This window comes from Anomalospiza imberbis, chromosome 5 (genome assembly GCF_031753505.1).
Source record: "Anomalospiza imberbis isolate Cuckoo-Finch-1a 21T00152 chromosome 5, ASM3175350v1, whole genome shotgun sequence".
Classification (NCBI taxonomy): Eukaryota; Metazoa; Chordata; class Aves; order Passeriformes; family Viduidae; genus Anomalospiza; species Anomalospiza imberbis.
The window spans coordinates 23740071-23757091 of record NC_089685.1 but is presented as its reverse complement, the minus strand read 5'-3'; the positions used below and the strand labels follow the sequence as shown (position 1 = coordinate 23757091).

Sequence of the window (17021 nt, the reverse complement as noted above, 5' to 3'; positions counted from 1 at the left end):
TTCAACAACCCTTACTGGTTCTTCCCAAGAGAAATTTCTCGTCAACAAGAAAATATTTAAATGTGCTTCATGAGATATCTTTACTAGAAACAGCAACAGCATTTGATTCTGATAGTCCAAAATAGAAGACTACTAAACTTAATTGACTGTTCAATTTTTAACTTATATTCACAGATATTAACTGGATTCCAAGAACATTCTTGGGTGCAAAATACAGCCATCCCACTTCAGGTTATGTTATTTCTTAAATCCTCTTAGTGGGATTAGGTAAGTTCACAATTCAAACAGGGAACTGGCAATCAGGACATTAGAGTTGCAGTCTTCTGAAAAAGGAGACTTCTTTCTGAACAAGGGCTGAAGTAATGAATAGCTCATTTTAGTGCTGCAAAGTAGCAAGCATCAAGTATTTTGGTTCTTTGTATATGAGGTAATTGAGGCTAGATCTTACTGCTCCTAAAGTGTATGTGTGTGTGTGTAAGCCTTCTCTCCATTCCTTTATCTTCCTTCTGAAGTAGTTACCTTCATTTTCAGAAAGTAAGTACTTTGGTTTTTTCCCCTGAAAGATTTTCTGTTTGGTATTGTATTTAGTTACCAATAATACTAAGTCTTCCTTCTAGAAATATGTCTCCTTTAGAAGAGTTATGTTGCTTCTGAATATATCCATACATTATCTTTGTTTAATAAACTGCTTATAACATGACTTATGATCTTGAGGTGAAAAGCATTTTCAAAAGTGTCAGCCACTAATATAACTTCCACATTTATACAGATGCACAGACTCAGTCATATAAAGCCCTATTTATTGAGCAACATACTGAAGATGATTGAAAACCTTACAGTATCTGTGACTACACACAATTATTTACATTTATTTTTTGCAGCTGAAGTGAAAGTCAAATCAAAATCTTCAATTTACACCCAAAGATCTCTTTCTTCCACAGAAGGGCTTTTAGATTATTCTACTCAATTTTTCTAGTAAGACAGAAAAAGGGATGCATGATCTGGGGAGGAATGTATTAATTTATTTCTACCTGGATTCAGTTGGTAGTAATTATCGTAGCGAAGTAAATGTAAGGAAATTCGAAAAAGTACGCACACTGTAAATTTGGAGCAAATCTAAGGAGTACCAATAAAGTAATGAAGCTTTCTCTCATCTGGTATTGGAGAAGAGACTGATTCAGTGTTATTCTGTACAGTCAGAGGTGGAACCACTGCCTATAACTGCACCATCTGAGCCAATGCCTGCCTCATTATTGGACAACAAAAAGGGCATTAGAACAACTAAAGTTACTTAGGACACCTCACAGCCATAAAGAAGTAATTCTGGGGGGGGGGAAAAATAAACAGTGTATTACTGGTGAACAAAAGTGTCATTTAATTGAAAAATTTTAATTCATGATGTAGGAGAAATGTTCAATTTGCATCTACACGGTTTAACCCCTTCACAACTTTCAGAACTGAAAATTAAAAGCTTTATTTACCTTCAGTATTTGTCTCCTGCTTATTCCATGACTGGGAGGGCAAGTGGCCTGACTTTTTGCGAGGACTTGTGCTCACTTTTCTCCAAGAAGCATTCTCACCTTTTTTCTTGCTGCAATTTTTGTAGCTCGAAGCCACAGATAAAGGAAAATTTCCTCCCTTAAAATCTGCCATATAATTATCTAGCTCTGAAACAAAAGTAAAACAGTGTTAAGAAGAACTGATTGTTGCAAATGGTTCTTCTTGGAGTATCTTACTCAACTACTTAGTTTAATGACAGCAATGACAGTAAAGGCTGTTAACCCCACCATGTCCCTTCAGAACTACAGCTATGTTTTGTGGAAGTTTTAAAAACAGAAGGAAGCAGTTAAAAGCCCCAGTACAGCAATGTACGACTACTTTCAGACATTCACTCTTACCTGGTCTGGGTAGAGGACAGCCATGCAAAACAGCTTTATTTAACAAGATACTGAGAGCAGCTTTAACAACAGCCTGTTGCCCTTGGCTAGGATTTTTTTTAGCTATTGCTTGTCCTGGTACAGATGGCCTTTTCACAGAGGCTCTGGAGAGTATGGCTTCTTGTACTCTGGGAGCTATCACTGCATTCCATAGCTTGGACATCCATCTGTGGTACAAAACCATTCCTTTAACTTCAAAAGCAATTATCAAAATCTGCAATTTTATACTTTGTTAACATATCAGATTTTGCACTTTAAAGAAGCACCCCATTTCAGAGAGGAACTGATTTTATTTAAGGAAGGGTTTACTTGTTTTTTAATATTAAACTATTTGATCTAAATTTCTTTAGCATGCCTTGACAAACTTACCACCTAATGCTTTTCCTCCTTCAGATAATATAAAACATCCTTCTCATTTTAAGGCTAAAAAATGTCCCAGAAAGATGCATGCTCATATATATACAATTTTTTTTTTAAGTGCATGGAGAGATTTCCATGCTTGCAGGTGTTAATTGCTAGCCTATTTGCTGCCAGCATGGAAAAAAGGAGGTATTCACTTATGGTTGTATCCCTTCCACTATTCCATTTTCAAACTTGTCCAGTTTACAAGACATTTCTATTAATACAGCTGCCTTGCCCTTACTCCTCTTTTGTGTATTTGATCTATGGTGAACCGTCTTTCCAGGATGCTGTGGATATTCCAGATTGTCTGGTTTAGAGACTGGGTCTGATTTTTTAATTCAAAATTTGATTAAAGGGTCTTCTGGGACTTTTGCTTTTCTGAGAGAGAAGCTTTATGTTTTATTAGCAAAGAAGTGAAAAATTTTTGTTAGGGAAAAATAAATACTATTTCTCATTACTTAGGAGTTCTCTGGGGATAAAGGCTAGAAATTTCAGACTTAGGGCTCAGCTCACATCTACAACAGACACTGAGACAATCTTTTTTTAGATCAACTCCTACTCTTTTTGTTTATTCTTATACCCTCTTACAGGAGGAAGATTGTAAGATCGAGGCAGATGGTTTATATTAAAGGTCCATAAGAAATTATAGGCTATCATGCTGTGTTCAGCTTTGCAGAAATCCATTCAGAAAAGACGAAGCCTAAAATGTCTGTTTGACTTCAATGGATGATTTTGCCTGATACACTGATATACTGAAGCCATCTCATTACCTAAAATATTATGATGACTTTTTGGGGTTTTTTTCCCCATTTTTTAAAGTTAGAATGCATGAGTTATTTGAAAGATATATTTTTGGTCAGTTGTGAAGCATAAGATTGAGCTTTTATGATATATAAATGCTCAAAGTGCTTTTATAAGCTTGATAAAGTTACATTACTTAGAAAAATAATTAGAACAGTAGTTAAAATACAATGTAAAATGTGTATTGCAGATGGTCCTTGAAGGACCTTGTAGCTTCCTTAGCATAACGTTGTAGATATTCCATATAGTTACAGTCTGTTTCTGCTAGCTAAGCTACCAAAATAATAATACCAACTGCTTGTATTTTAGTCATAAAGAACTCTCACTTTTCAATTTCTGCCTATGTAAGCTTTCAACATTTCGCAATACTTCAGTATAAATGGTCAGAAATGAACACTGCAACAATAAAATTAATTGAGGCCATTCTAATCTAACAATTAACAATGGATGGGCATGGTCTCTAAATAAAATTCCAACCTGGTATTTAAATTCAATTTTATGTTTGTGCTCATCTTGATCAAGTCCCCCATTCTTTGAAATAGCTGATACTTAGGAAAGGCATAACACACCCCTGTCCCTCAAAAAGGGCTGCAAAGTGAAAGTTGTTCCTGTTGGAACATCATCTTCAGTTCCCTAAACCTAAACCAAGAAAAAAATGTAGTTAAAATTTTCTTCATTTATTCATTCTACTCACCAAAACAGGTGAAACTACATGAAACACACAGCAGGAAACAATTTCCTGTCACCATTCTCTCTACCTGCCCTGCTGCTGCTTCTTCCTCTTGTTTCATGCTAACACTGAGCCCAGAGTGAACCCAATTTGTATATAGCTGTCTGCTGTCCTGATGAATTGGACTGACTCAGGGAAGTTTTACTAAGTGCAAAAAGCTGCAGAATAGCACAGTGGAGAGGAGAGGCAAGAGGAAAGGAGTGGTTAATTAGACTGAAATAACAGCAATCCGTGAGCTGCTAATTAAAAGCTATTTATTACATGACCACACTGTGAGCCATCATGCTGCTGAACTACAAGTGTCCAGTAAGAGCTCACTGGAGCTGTGCTTTTTAATTGTTTATTAGTGGACAAAAACTACATTAAAATGAGAAGTCAGATGGCATATGACTACAATAAAGAACATTTTAGGGCTGTACTCAAAGTAAAGCATTGTGAAACCAGTCAAGAGTTACACTGAGAAGAAATCCAGACTCAGAAATATATAACTAACATATCTAAACAGTAGTTTTTCTGTCCTCTATTAATGACACTGCAATAAATAAATTATTAAAACATTTCAGAGGACATGATTCAAGAGGAAAATGGGAGATAGATGCATGGTATGCTTTATTATTTTTTTATTTCCCAGCACCCATAAAATTTCAAGTCAATCTTACATCCACATTTAGACTTTGATAATTACTCTGAAGATTAGTATCTAAACAGTACTTTTCGAGAATAAAAATGAAAATAAACAAGCAAAATATATCAAGATCTGCAGACAGAACATGAAATTAGACAGCCTCTGCACATGCTAAGCAAAGGCCTCTCCTTCATGGGTTAAGCAGAGGCTCCTGGAAGACGGGTCATCAGAAAGCAGCACAAGAGAAACAGGTAAGGAAAGGAATAGAAGGGGTGACCTGACTGGTGAGAAAAGTTATGTCACATCTCCAGAAACCAATGTTATACTTCAGTTCTGAATAAGTTTGAATCTTAATTAGAGACTCATTACCTTTATGATCAAGCCAAACAACATCTTAGTGTGAAATTGATATAATTTAAAATTCTATAATTATTTCTTTTATCATTTGCTAGCATTTGGAGTTGGAATGTGATCAGATGTTTATGCAATTGCAGGTGGGAAAAGCCAAAATTTCCATTATTTTTTAATAATACTGGCCCACTAGCCATATTTGTAGCTTAACTTATATACTAAACAAACTAAACTCATTGACCAGCACTGAACCGTCCACACCGCCCTACTTACTAAGATAATATATCGCTAAACTGTGCATATGTATATTTTACAATTATACCACATATTTAAAAGAGTGAGAAATCATTCTCCAAACTTCCTTTATATACAACCTCAAAATGAGAGTTTACCAACTTTTTTTGAATCTTTTAACCTCTGTGTCAGAAAACAAATGAAAGATCACAAGAAAACTGCCTTTGGTGCAGTGTTAGACACCCATTTTCCACTTGTGTCCTTCAGAATTGCCCTTCTAGTAATTAAATAGCCAGCAAAAGTTTAAAACTTTCATCAATTTCAATTAAAATGCTTTTTTAAGGTTGCTGAGTCAGCAGGGTTTTGGGAGAAACACAGCTACTACATTTGTGGTATGTATCCAGTTGGCACTGAAGAGCATCAAACAGGAAACAAAAATCTTACTTGACTGTTGCTTGGCTGTGCCCTGGAACCACAGGACAGGAGAAGAAATGCTTTGGCCCCATAAGTGCTTCAGGCGCTCCTAGGCGTGATAAGCAAGAGTTCAGCTGGTGCCAAACAGCAAGAATCCAGTCTATGATCTTGCACATGGGATCACATGGAGGAGGTACTTTACCTCTGAACTGCAGGGAGAAAAGATGTTTGACATGGCATAAGACCAGAACTGCAAACACTTTGCTTGAAACTCCAGGAAGGCTTGGGGTTTTTTTTATTGCATGTGTTGCTATTAAAAGATCAGTAACAGTCAAAGACAGGTCAAACCTTTTTATAGAATATATTGTCATGTCGCTGTATTAAAAATTATTTTCCCAACTACACTTCAAAAGATATATCCTTATCAATAAACTGACATGCCTTTATTCTTGTGGGAAACTAAGGCAGAAATTTTGATAGCAGTGGTTTTCTACAGTGTTTAAGGTTAGGATTACAAGAGATATGTACCATATACAATGCAATGTATATGATACAAATAAGGCATTATGAAAAAATGCCCAATTGAACAGGAATATCTGATCCAGACATATGCCCAGTGGATTTCCATAGTGATTTTAGATCTAGCAGCAGTGATGGAAAGATGTGTTCCTCTAAGACTTGTGTTTTTAGTCTGTCTTGTTAAGGGCAAATTATTTAGTGCCAGAAAAGTCTCCTGTTTCCTCTGATTTCAAATTACAGTCTTCATTATCCTAATCCTAGGATTATCATCTGTAACAGCTTAAATTAAAGGAAGCATTAAAAGATACACCAGGGATAGTAACTGACAGCACTGAAGCCAGAGCCTCTTGATAGAGTCTATAGGTGAACTTAAAGTAGAAAAACATTTAAACTGTTTCCACATAAAATAATGGTCCAAACTAATGGGAAAAGAGCATTTCACCTGAACACATGAATATTACAGCATAAACAAGGTATCATAATACAGAGCAATGATCTTTGAAATAGTCTATAGTTCTAACAATAAATGTGCTTCTACTTTGCTTTGGAGTTTTACAACAGATTAATCTTTCTTCTATTTTTGACTTTGCAATCCACTATTTTAAGTCCTGTACCAACTGGCATTTGAGTTTACATATGGCGCACATTGAAAGTGCGCCATATGTATGAATGTATGAATTTCAAAAAATGTGCTACCACATTGGGCATTTCAATATTTAATTAGGGAAGATACAGGAAGACACATGGCTTTTTTTTCCAAATAGCTGCCATCTGCATATATGCTCGAGAGAAATTAAACTTAATGAAATTACTATCCAAATTCTGTTTCAACTTCAGTCACATTTAGGAGCGTATTACATTATCAAATTCTAACCTATCAGACTAAGGATTTCTTTCAAGTCCAAAAAAAATAGCCTGAAAATGACATCTGTTATGTGATGTTGCAAGTTCTTGTAGCCAAACCCGTTTGGCAGAGTAAGTCTGATGCAGCCTTTGACTATGAACAAGTCATAGTTTAAAAAACATAATCTAAGAAAAGTAGTCTATTAAGAGTTTCATACATTTCCCATGATTCTTTTTTTCTATTCTGTATTCTGGTTCTTGCAATTAAAGAATAATTAGGAGTGTTTCTAAATTTCCTCATTATCCTAGCTGAAATGTTCAATTACCACACATTTCCTCTGCAGGATCTCTGAATCAGTAAGCCTTTATAGATGAGAACTGTGGCAAAGGGTACAGGAGATGACATCCCCAAGGATAACCAAGACACATCCAGCTGAACACTCCAAAACTGACAGTAGGTCTGTTGTCTCACAACAGGACTCTTTATTACTGGCAGTTTTTTCTATTCCTAGAACAATCTCCCTTTTTAAACCTGTCCAAAACGGCTGCCAAGATTATTTTCCTTTGCAGCTGTTTTGATTGAACTCCCCCTGCAAATGTCTAACAGTGCCTGACTGTTGGTAATAGCTGCTATCACACTCAAATGGTATTCCAAATAACTTCTGAAAATCCACAATTCTTCTTTTGCCTACATATTTCTTTTCATTTCCCATCTTTGTTTATTTATTAATATTAAAACAGAATTCCCATCTTTATTCTCTTTTGGGCTTGTTTTCCAGCTTCAGCAGATCTATCAGCTCAAAACAACTTTTCTAATTATAAAATTTACCCCTCTTTTGATCTGGAAATCATGGAAAATATTTTTCTGCTTAAAACTTAGACAAAACACATATATGACTATCTTATTTTAGATATTAAGAAGAATTTTTTTATAGAAGATACTATGTATGTTTGTTGAACTGATTTTTACTATAATTCTCAGAAGAATGAAAGAAGTTGAAAAAATTACTGAAGGATGTTTCATGCAGTTAACAGGCAAGTAGCCACAGTTTCATTATTTGCAACCAACTAATGGTTTATGGCAATTAGTCATGACCACACACCTTTCTTTGAGGCCAAGCACAACATCTCCAAATACACAGCCTGTATCCTCCCAGAAAGGAATGCTTTTTTTCTTGCAACAACTTATCTACTCTGCTTTTGTACATATTTCACAGACCTGGTAATGGCTGAAGCTGATTCAAGTTCTTACCTTGTTTATTACTTTTCTCCTTAAAATCCTCTGAAGCAAGCCTCGCATTGGCTCCCCATCCCACCTAAGTTGAACCCAACGGAAATGCTGCTGAACCAGCAGGTCAGAGCCATGAAGATGGCACTTTGCGATGGTCCCCAGTAAAAAGCAGTTCTCATGAAAGTAAAAAGCACCAGAAACTCCATTTGCTAAAAGGAACCATAAAACACTTAGCTGAAATACTCAAAGCCTTGGCATGATTTCATACAGAAGCAAGAAGTAGTGACATAATTAGAAAGGAAAAACAACCCAAAAAACATCATAAATTAGCTCAAAAATATGCTTTGTTAAGGACAACTGTTTACAATAAAATATAAAAACTGAACAAATTACATTTTTCTCCTGTTCCCTGCTTGTCATATACTACAATAAAACTGTACTGTAGTAAAAACATCTGTGCAAACCAAATTTTTTAAATACCTCTTTGAATAGTGCAGGGATTTTCTGAACTCCGATTCTCAAGAGGTGCTAGAAAATCTCCGAGTAATTCAGATAAAGAAGCTCTCTCCAGATTTTCTAAAATCACAATTGTTTTCTTGTTTACAGGAGGCTGTTTCACTGGGATCAGACAAGCTGAAATACAAAAATCCCATTAATATATACTTAGGAAAATTTACTTCTATTTATATATACAGAATTTACTGCTACAAGTGCAACACAGGGTTTTTAATTTTCTTTTTTCATTTTTAAGTTGTTTACAGGCCAGACAGACTGGATAATAAGTTTAAAACTGAAAGCATAAAATCAAACAACAGAAAGAATATAATTCTTTATATTAAGAAAAAAATAGAAAGCTATGATTAAAATAAATTCTTGAAATGGCAATAATAGGATCTTCATAGATAGGAAAGATTTCAGTACACTGAATACAAATACAACAGTAAAGATAGCAAAGACCTCCTTAAACATTTCTTTCATTTGCTGTACTACATCTTAAACTTTTAACATGTAGTCTTTATACCACATAGTGATAAAAGGTTTAAGAATAGGCCATGTTTGTAAGAAACTTTATCATTCTGTGAGATAGTAATAAACTTCTATGAGAAGTAGGCAATGTTCTCTTCAAAACTTCCTTCATTATCTTTAAGAATCACTCAAATAATCACAGCTAATATGAGGCAAACCCAGTAGCATCTGAATCTAATAGGCGTTAAAATGACATCTATATATTTTTAACATTTTAAATATTTCCCTTTAATTTTCCTGATTTTTACACCTTATTGCTTAAAAAAGAAAGAGCTTTGCAAGCATTCTTGCAAATTAAATCACAGGTGAATGCTTCTGTAACACACACACACACACACACACACACACATATATATATATATATATATATATATATATATATAAAAACACTTATCTTGACTGTATTGTACCCTGCACTGTTTCACAACCTTTTGAAGGTGGTACTAACAATGGCTATTAAATAAATTCATTTGCAATATGGGAAAACTTACAGCAACTGATTGTATCTGATCATTACTATTTAGTTGCAGTTTCCTGACTATTACTGCCCTCTTTTACTAAGAGGCTGCAGCTTGAAAGGAGGGAGGATACATACCCTCTCTGTGTCTGAAGGGTTCTTTTAGAGGAGAAATGCTCTCTTAGGAAAGGAGATGCAGCAGAACAGTGGGGAAAGAAGCTGACAGAAAAATGAGAAACACAACCAGAAGCAAGATGCTGAATGGCAAAACCAGACTATTAAAAAGAGTGTGTTGCTGACACAGAATAAAGCATCCAAAAAGAAGCACCTTTCCTAAGAGACACTGGCCAGTAAACAAACCAAACTACGAGTGACATTCTTGCCTCCAGGCTGAGCACCAAAGCCTGGCTGACTTCTAACTAAATGGTCTCTTCTCTCCCACCAATGTGATGGCACTGAAAGTGACATGTGGGAATAATCACTGGCACAAGCTATCCTGGGAACTGTGACCAGGATTTCCTTAGAGAAAAAACTGCCACAGACTGAAGTTACACCAGGCAGTACCAGAACAAACAGAGCAGAGCACTGCATGGCATTGTACACCCTGATAGGATGACTCTGCTTTTGTTCATGAGCACACACAGCAGACCTTCAGTTCTGATCCAGTAGATCTGAACCAGAGCAATCAACTTTTAAAGGATCACAAACAAAGGGAAAAAGAACGAGACAGAAATTAATATTTAAAATTACTAGTTTTACTTAAATTGCATGAACTTTTGACAGAGCTCCTTATTGGGAGCTCTGTTGTGCTCAGCTCTCTCTCAGTTTAGACTCACAGAATTGGTGAGTCAGTTTTTCACCTGAAAAACTATGGGTTCCATTAAAACATGCCACCCACTGTGCAAAATGGTTTTACGTATTTCTTTACTTTGCACCATTAAAAATTTTCCTACAAATAACCAAAATTAGTCTTTCTGACATAACCTTACCATTACTGATGAACAGTTCTGCAAGTTGCTCCTTGGAGAAACCAGCATCCACTTCAACTTTAACAATCTCACATGTAGATCCTGCAGCCACTTGCTTTTGCTGTGTTGAAAATTTATATATTTGGTGAAATAGTGAAAACTCTGGTTTATGGACTAATTCACTTGATATGTTTGTGCAAATACCTTCATGCAGGCTGCTATCTGATATGCTATGTAATCTTGCAAACTTCCTTCTGGACCATGGAAAATGACATTACGGTATTGTTCAACCTACAGACAGATAAATATAAATATTTATTTCATAAATAAATTATTCTCAGAAGTTCAGACTTGGATTTTTTTTTAAACCTAGATTACACAATCAGCACCTAAAAGTCAAAATTTTTTCAATTGCACTACTGGAGTTGATAATCCTTACTATACTAGTTTCAAAGTAGACATTATTTGCATACAACATCTTTGAAATATATTGCTAAATTTATATCCTAACCTGTAAAACTACATAGCAAGGTATTTTGTTACAACAGACTTTAAAACTTAAAACAATCATTTGGAAAAATAAATTTAGTAATCACAAATATTTTCTTGATCTTGAATTAAAATATATACATCAGAATGATCTCCAAATCATCAGTTTAAGTCTCTACTAAGTTAAGGATTAAGACTGAGGACTTTATTTGCAGTAGAAATAGGATCATGTTATCAGTATGGCAGAACAATTTTTTAAATCTAATTCTGTTTTACCTCTAAAATGTCAGCAAGGGAATATATTCACATCTCTGCAATCTCTCAGCAATATGGCTGAATACAGCAGAAACCTGTGGCACATTCTCCTGACAACATAAAATACTATCCAAGGACACAGCAGAAATTAAGCAGGTTCTAAACTTATTCTGATTTGATGCAATGTTAAAAGAAATTATTTATGATTGTTATCGCATATTATTCAATTATCCATACAATTTCAGGTATTAAATAAAGTGTATTACAGGAGATGTCTACATAACCTAGCAATAAAATTCACGTCTCAAATAATTGCTTACATGAATGTTATTCTAATTTACTTTCTTCTCAAGAAGTGGAAAAAAATAACTTTGTAAAGCAATTAAGACATCAGACAGCTTTTAATATATTTTTAAGCAGTTCAGTTAATCAGATAGCAGCTACTTAAAGAAGAAAGTTAATGCCCTCACAAGCCTAAAGTTAAGGGTAATTTTAGGGGGAATTTTATTTTATAACAGCTTTCATCCCATTTCAGTTTTTTAGAAGTCTTGATGTTCTTTCACAGAGCAAAAAAATCCCAATTTTAGTCAACACTCTTACAGAAGTATTTTGACAAACAAATAGTATGCAGAGGAAAGCTAGCTTATTACTGACCAGGCGGAGATAATTCTGAAGTGTCTGAAGATGGATCATGGATGCATAAGTCACACTGTTTAAACAGCCTTCTTGAGGTCCTTAAAATGAGACATACAAATAACGCTGGTAAATTTATCATGTTTACATGAATGTATGACTGATACACATGATTTTCATGCAGCACTCTACAGTGACCTTTTATAATTAGAGGCTATGCAAATTAAAATGCTGAATAAATGAAAGACATTTATCTAGCATCATAGATTCATGGGTATCCATGACATAAGCAATATATATACTACTATATGGCTGAAAAAGGCAGTAAGACTTTTATGTGCCTGCTTATTTTCTGGCACGGAAATGCCAGAAAAATTTTGTAGACACTTTAAAATCTAGTTAAACAACTAAATGGATATGATGTCTCTGGGAATAAAGCAACACTGAAGAACAAAACCAGTAGCAAATGACTCTCAAATTATGTATTTCATATGGAGTGTATTAACATTCAAAACTGAAGAATTATGACTTGAAAATTACCAAACAAAAACACTGTGATATGCTCAGCTCTATTGTTCTTCAAAAAGTCCCATGGTGGCTGGGAAAAAATCTGACCTGTTGACCATGTAATGTTTCCTGTTAAAATAAAAAAATAAGAGAGAGATATTCCTTGTATGTATATAAAGTGTCCTACACTCAAGCACATTCACTTGCTTACAAAGATTACATGCATACACTTACAAATTTGACAAACAAACCAGTCCCATGTATGAGATGTACTATATCATGCTATTATTTGATATATGACTGAAGTTACTAGTGTTTTCTGCCAGTTGACACAAAAGTTAAACAGGTAATTTTGCTGATGGGAAGGTAGAGGAAGGAAGGAGATTTAAGATAATTATATGGATATTCAGAAACCTATACAACTGTTACTAAGACCACCATATTTTGGCCAATTTCACATAATTTTAAAGATTTCTTGTTTGTATCTTGCTAAGTGAAGTTATGTAAAACAGCAGCTCTGTTTACCTATGCCGGTGGTTTACAGTTGGTATTTACTGTATATTCTGGAGGTACTGTAAAGAAGCAATGTGGGCTTTGAATTCTCTTTGTAGAACCACAGAATATCCTGAGTTGAAAGGGACTCACAAGGACCATCAAAGTCAAACTCCTGGCTCTGCACAGGACATCCCAAGAGTCACACCATGTGCCTGAGAGCACTGTCCCAATACTTGAGCTCTGCCAAGCTTGGTGCTGTGACCACTTCCCTGGGGAGCCCATTCCAGTGACCAAAGACCCTCTGGATGAAGAACCTTTTTCTAATATTTTACCTAAACCTCCATGACACAACTTCAGGCCATTCCTTCAAGTCCTGTCACTGGTTATTACAGAGAAGAAATCAGTGTCTGCCCTTCCTCTTTCCCTTATGAGGAAATTATACACTGCAAGGCAGTCTCCCCTCTCTCCTCTTCTCCAGGCTGAACAGACCAAGTGACCTCAGCCACCCTTCATAGGGCTTCTCCTCAAGGCCCTTCACCATTCTCATGTCTCTCCTTTGGACACTCCTTAATTGCTTTTTCTTATACCGTGGCATCCAAAACTGCACACAGCACTCAGGGTGAGAACTTAGTTTCACCTGACATACAGATTTCTCCTCTGGAGTACTAAAAGTACCAAAAGACTAATTAACATAGGGCCTCATGATGTCCAAGATTTTATTACAGTGCATAATTAATTGTTCCATACACACAGGTAAAAGTAAGGAATGCTTTCATGCCAGCACTGTTCAAAGTTTCATATCTAGTATTGGTCTTTCTTAGTCTACACTTTAAAAGATGCAGTAAATATATTTTTATCTTACTTAGAAGATTTCACAAATTCAAGAACACTCCCAAGTTTTGCTTTTATCATTAACACCAATACTGATACCTAGTTTGACAGAAAATATACTGCTTGCACTGAGGCCAATGTTGGATTCTGCAGCACTGTTAAATGACAGATCTTCTAGGCTCCTCCATCCATCAGAAGTGATTGCTTGGAAATGGTTTGTCACTGCCTGACTCACTGCTTTTGAAAAATCATCCCATGACGTCTGCTTGCGGATATTTAAAGCACATATTGTATCAAATTCCTCTGTACCACAATGGACTGGTTCAATGCCACTGAATGAAATCCTTACAGGTACATTAAGAGCATCTGTTGAAAAACAAAACACCAACTATCAGAAAAACAGTAAAACTCAAAATAATCCCATTATTATCAACCGATAACATCCAATATTACAAAGGAAAGCTACAAAATACCTCCTGCTACAAAGAAGCAAATGGTAAAGAACAGCACAGATCACTACCACAAAATCAGAGCAGTGATGAAAATACCAAGGTATCTATAATTTTTTACAAAAAACAGTTCAGTATTATTATGCTTAAATAACAGGAAAGGAGACAAAATTTATTTAATCTTGTATTACCTCTATAGACTAATTATTTATAAATTAAGACAGATGGTAAGCAATGTCTTAATTTTTCAGTTCATTGTGTTTATGCACATTTTTTCTTATCATTGTGGGAAATAATTTTCTGGCACTAGTGCACATAGTGCACAAGTGGAAAACACAGCTGAGCCAAACATCTTTAAATAAAAAGCTAAGAGCTAAGACAGAAAATGCACTTGAAAGGGTATATTTGATTTGCTATAGAGTAAATTGACAAAATGTTAAAAAAGGAAATTTATATGCACATTCTAGAAACTATGAAGTATTTTAAATCTTGCTCTTTGGAATACAACTCAACAGAAGCAGCAGTCTCTGGAGATCATTTAGATGACTAAAACTGAAAAGTAAACTGTTGTCTAATTTTCATGCCGAAGAATATGTTTCAGAAACTATTAAATTAAAATTACAATTAAATGTAAAAACTACACCATAAAAACAACCCATATGAGATTATTTTGAAGTCTTGCAACATGATCTTTGTTTCCCTTTTATGCCCAGAAGCCAGATCTTCAGCTGATACAAACCAATGAAGTTTCCTGATGTCAGAAAAGCTCTCATATAAACCCACTAGCCTATCAGTGGGAAAAGATTATTACTCAGAGGCATCCTTCAGATGTGGAATAGTGGAAATGCATCAAAGGCTTGCCCTTCTGATGGCTGGACCTCAGGGAAATTAGCACAGACTGTAAGGAGTACAGAGTTTTCCACAAGGAAACAGGCCCCTAGGTCAGAGGTATAGAATATGCCTAAACTTCAATGCATGTGACCTCTAAGACACAGCTGGCAATCCTGGCCCCAGTCTTTCAGATCTGTTGGAGCATATGTCCTGTCCTACAATGGAAACCTTACTGGAGTGTGAAAAAGGTAGAGCATGGTACACAGACACCTTACCCAAAAATGCAGTCTTGGCTATGGTGTACAGAAGAAAAGAAGGGGAGGCCAAAGGTTCTGACCTGATAAAAGCTGTTGGATTCATGACAAGCATGACCAGAGATACAGGTGACTAAGACTGATGGAAATAATACAAGCATTAATTCAACAGGCTGCAGATTCAGCCATCAGAAATTTGGTCATAAAGATGACCATGGAGGAGTGTCTATTAGAAAGTGAGCTGTGTTCCCCTCTGAACCTGCAGTAAAACGTTAAGAACTGGGATTTAAAATAGCTGAAGAGGAAAATCGGAAGCCACAGACAGAAAACTTCCTTAATTGTTGATAATCAATGAACTTAACTACCCACATCCCTATATCCCACACGACAAACACAAAAAAGGAGTGAAAAAATAGAGAGCATACAAATCTACAAATGCCAGAATTCTAACCATGCAGAGAAATATAGGTATCTCTCTCTGTATATATATATACAGATATATCTAGATTTATACAGTGATATAAAAAACCACAAAACTAGTGAGAGGATGAATTAAGTTCTGTCTCAAGAAATACATAGATGAGCCTGCTCTACTGAATTTTGAGAAAACTTAAAGAGAAGGAAAAAGATGACAGGTCTCAACAGAAAAACAATCTTCTTAAAGAAGTTGCTGATGCTGAAAAAAGAAGTTCGTTGATGTTGTCTCTAAGACATATTTGAAGAATCAAACAAATAATCCCCTCACCAATAAGTTACAAAATAAACTATGCTCTTAAAAGATTCAGATTATCACCTTAGCCTGAGGGAATTTGACAGCTACCCACCACTAAGTGACTATTTCTGCAAGAATTTGAAGAAAAGAGAAGGGCATTAGCTTTTGAAAAAGTAATTACTAATATTAAATTCAGAAATTTTAAGAGAATATGGACATTTGCAAATGTACAGTATGTATCATCTTTTTGAATGGTTTAGGAGACATGAGGAATTTAATAACCTCCAACAAAATTTTATCATATGCTTTTGCAGAATTTGGAGAATAGAAACTTGCTAGATCAAAGTAACTTAATATTGTGGTGCCAAAAGAGTGACAACTACCCTTTTCATATTTATCATTTTTTCCCCACAGGTTCTTTACTAAAAACATTTTTATGCAGTGCTGATAGCATTTACTTACTTAAGTTTTCTAGGAGATGTTTGCAATCATCAGTAGCAACATCATGCAATGTTCGATTACACTTATCTTTTCTCTCAGCCTCTAGTCCACCATGGCTACAAAGGATTTCTAGACAGTTCTGAAAAGGTAGTAACTGTATTATTTACTTGTTCATTTGCTGCACTAAAGCATACTACCAATATGCAGTTAGATTCCTAATTAAAATTCTTACATGTGCATTTCCAAAGACAATCAAGTTCAGAGTTTCTATATATAAAATGATGTTACTCACAGAGTTAAAAGCCAGGACTAAAAATATTTTATAGCAGACTTTGAAGTCTCAAATAATGACTATAAAAAAGCAGAACACAAAGGGCCAGGCTTCTACAGTCTCTGAGCATCAAGTGCTAGTTAGTTGAATTAAGAAATTCTTGCATCTGGCCACTAGTTTAGGTATTGATAAGGAGACAGAAACCTAGCTATTATCCTGGTTTGAACATCTTGGCCTCAATGTTCAAGCAACACTAAATAAGTAATTCTAAACCTTAATACAGACTCATAAATGAATCTATTTAGGTAACAATCC

At 35.2% G+C, this 17021-nt stretch overlaps 1 protein-coding gene across 3 annotated transcripts in view; it reads right to left on the bottom strand.

The window, feature by feature from the left end:
- Positions 1 to 17021, bottom strand: part of CTTNBP2 (cortactin binding protein 2) — a 77862-nt gene that overhangs the window by 6755 nt on the left and 54086 nt on the right. For all 3 annotated transcript variants that reach the window (XM_068189897.1, XM_068189896.1, XM_068189898.1), the window contains 11 exons: positions 16457 to 16574; positions 13848 to 14114; positions 12456 to 12551; positions 11937 to 12016; positions 10743 to 10829; positions 10560 to 10659; positions 8568 to 8720; positions 8109 to 8296; positions 5525 to 5703; positions 1899 to 2104; positions 1482 to 1667 (listed from right to left, as the gene is read on the bottom strand). In XM_068189897.1, the coding sequence (XP_068045998.1) occupies positions 1482 to 1667; positions 1899 to 2104; positions 5525 to 5703; positions 8109 to 8296; positions 8568 to 8720; positions 10560 to 10659; positions 10743 to 10829; positions 11937 to 12016; positions 12456 to 12551; positions 13848 to 14114; positions 16457 to 16574 (1660 nt within the window). The remainder of the gene's footprint in view (positions 1 to 1481; positions 1668 to 1898; positions 2105 to 5524; positions 5704 to 8108; positions 8297 to 8567; positions 8721 to 10559; positions 10660 to 10742; positions 10830 to 11936; positions 12017 to 12455; positions 12552 to 13847; positions 14115 to 16456; positions 16575 to 17021) is intronic.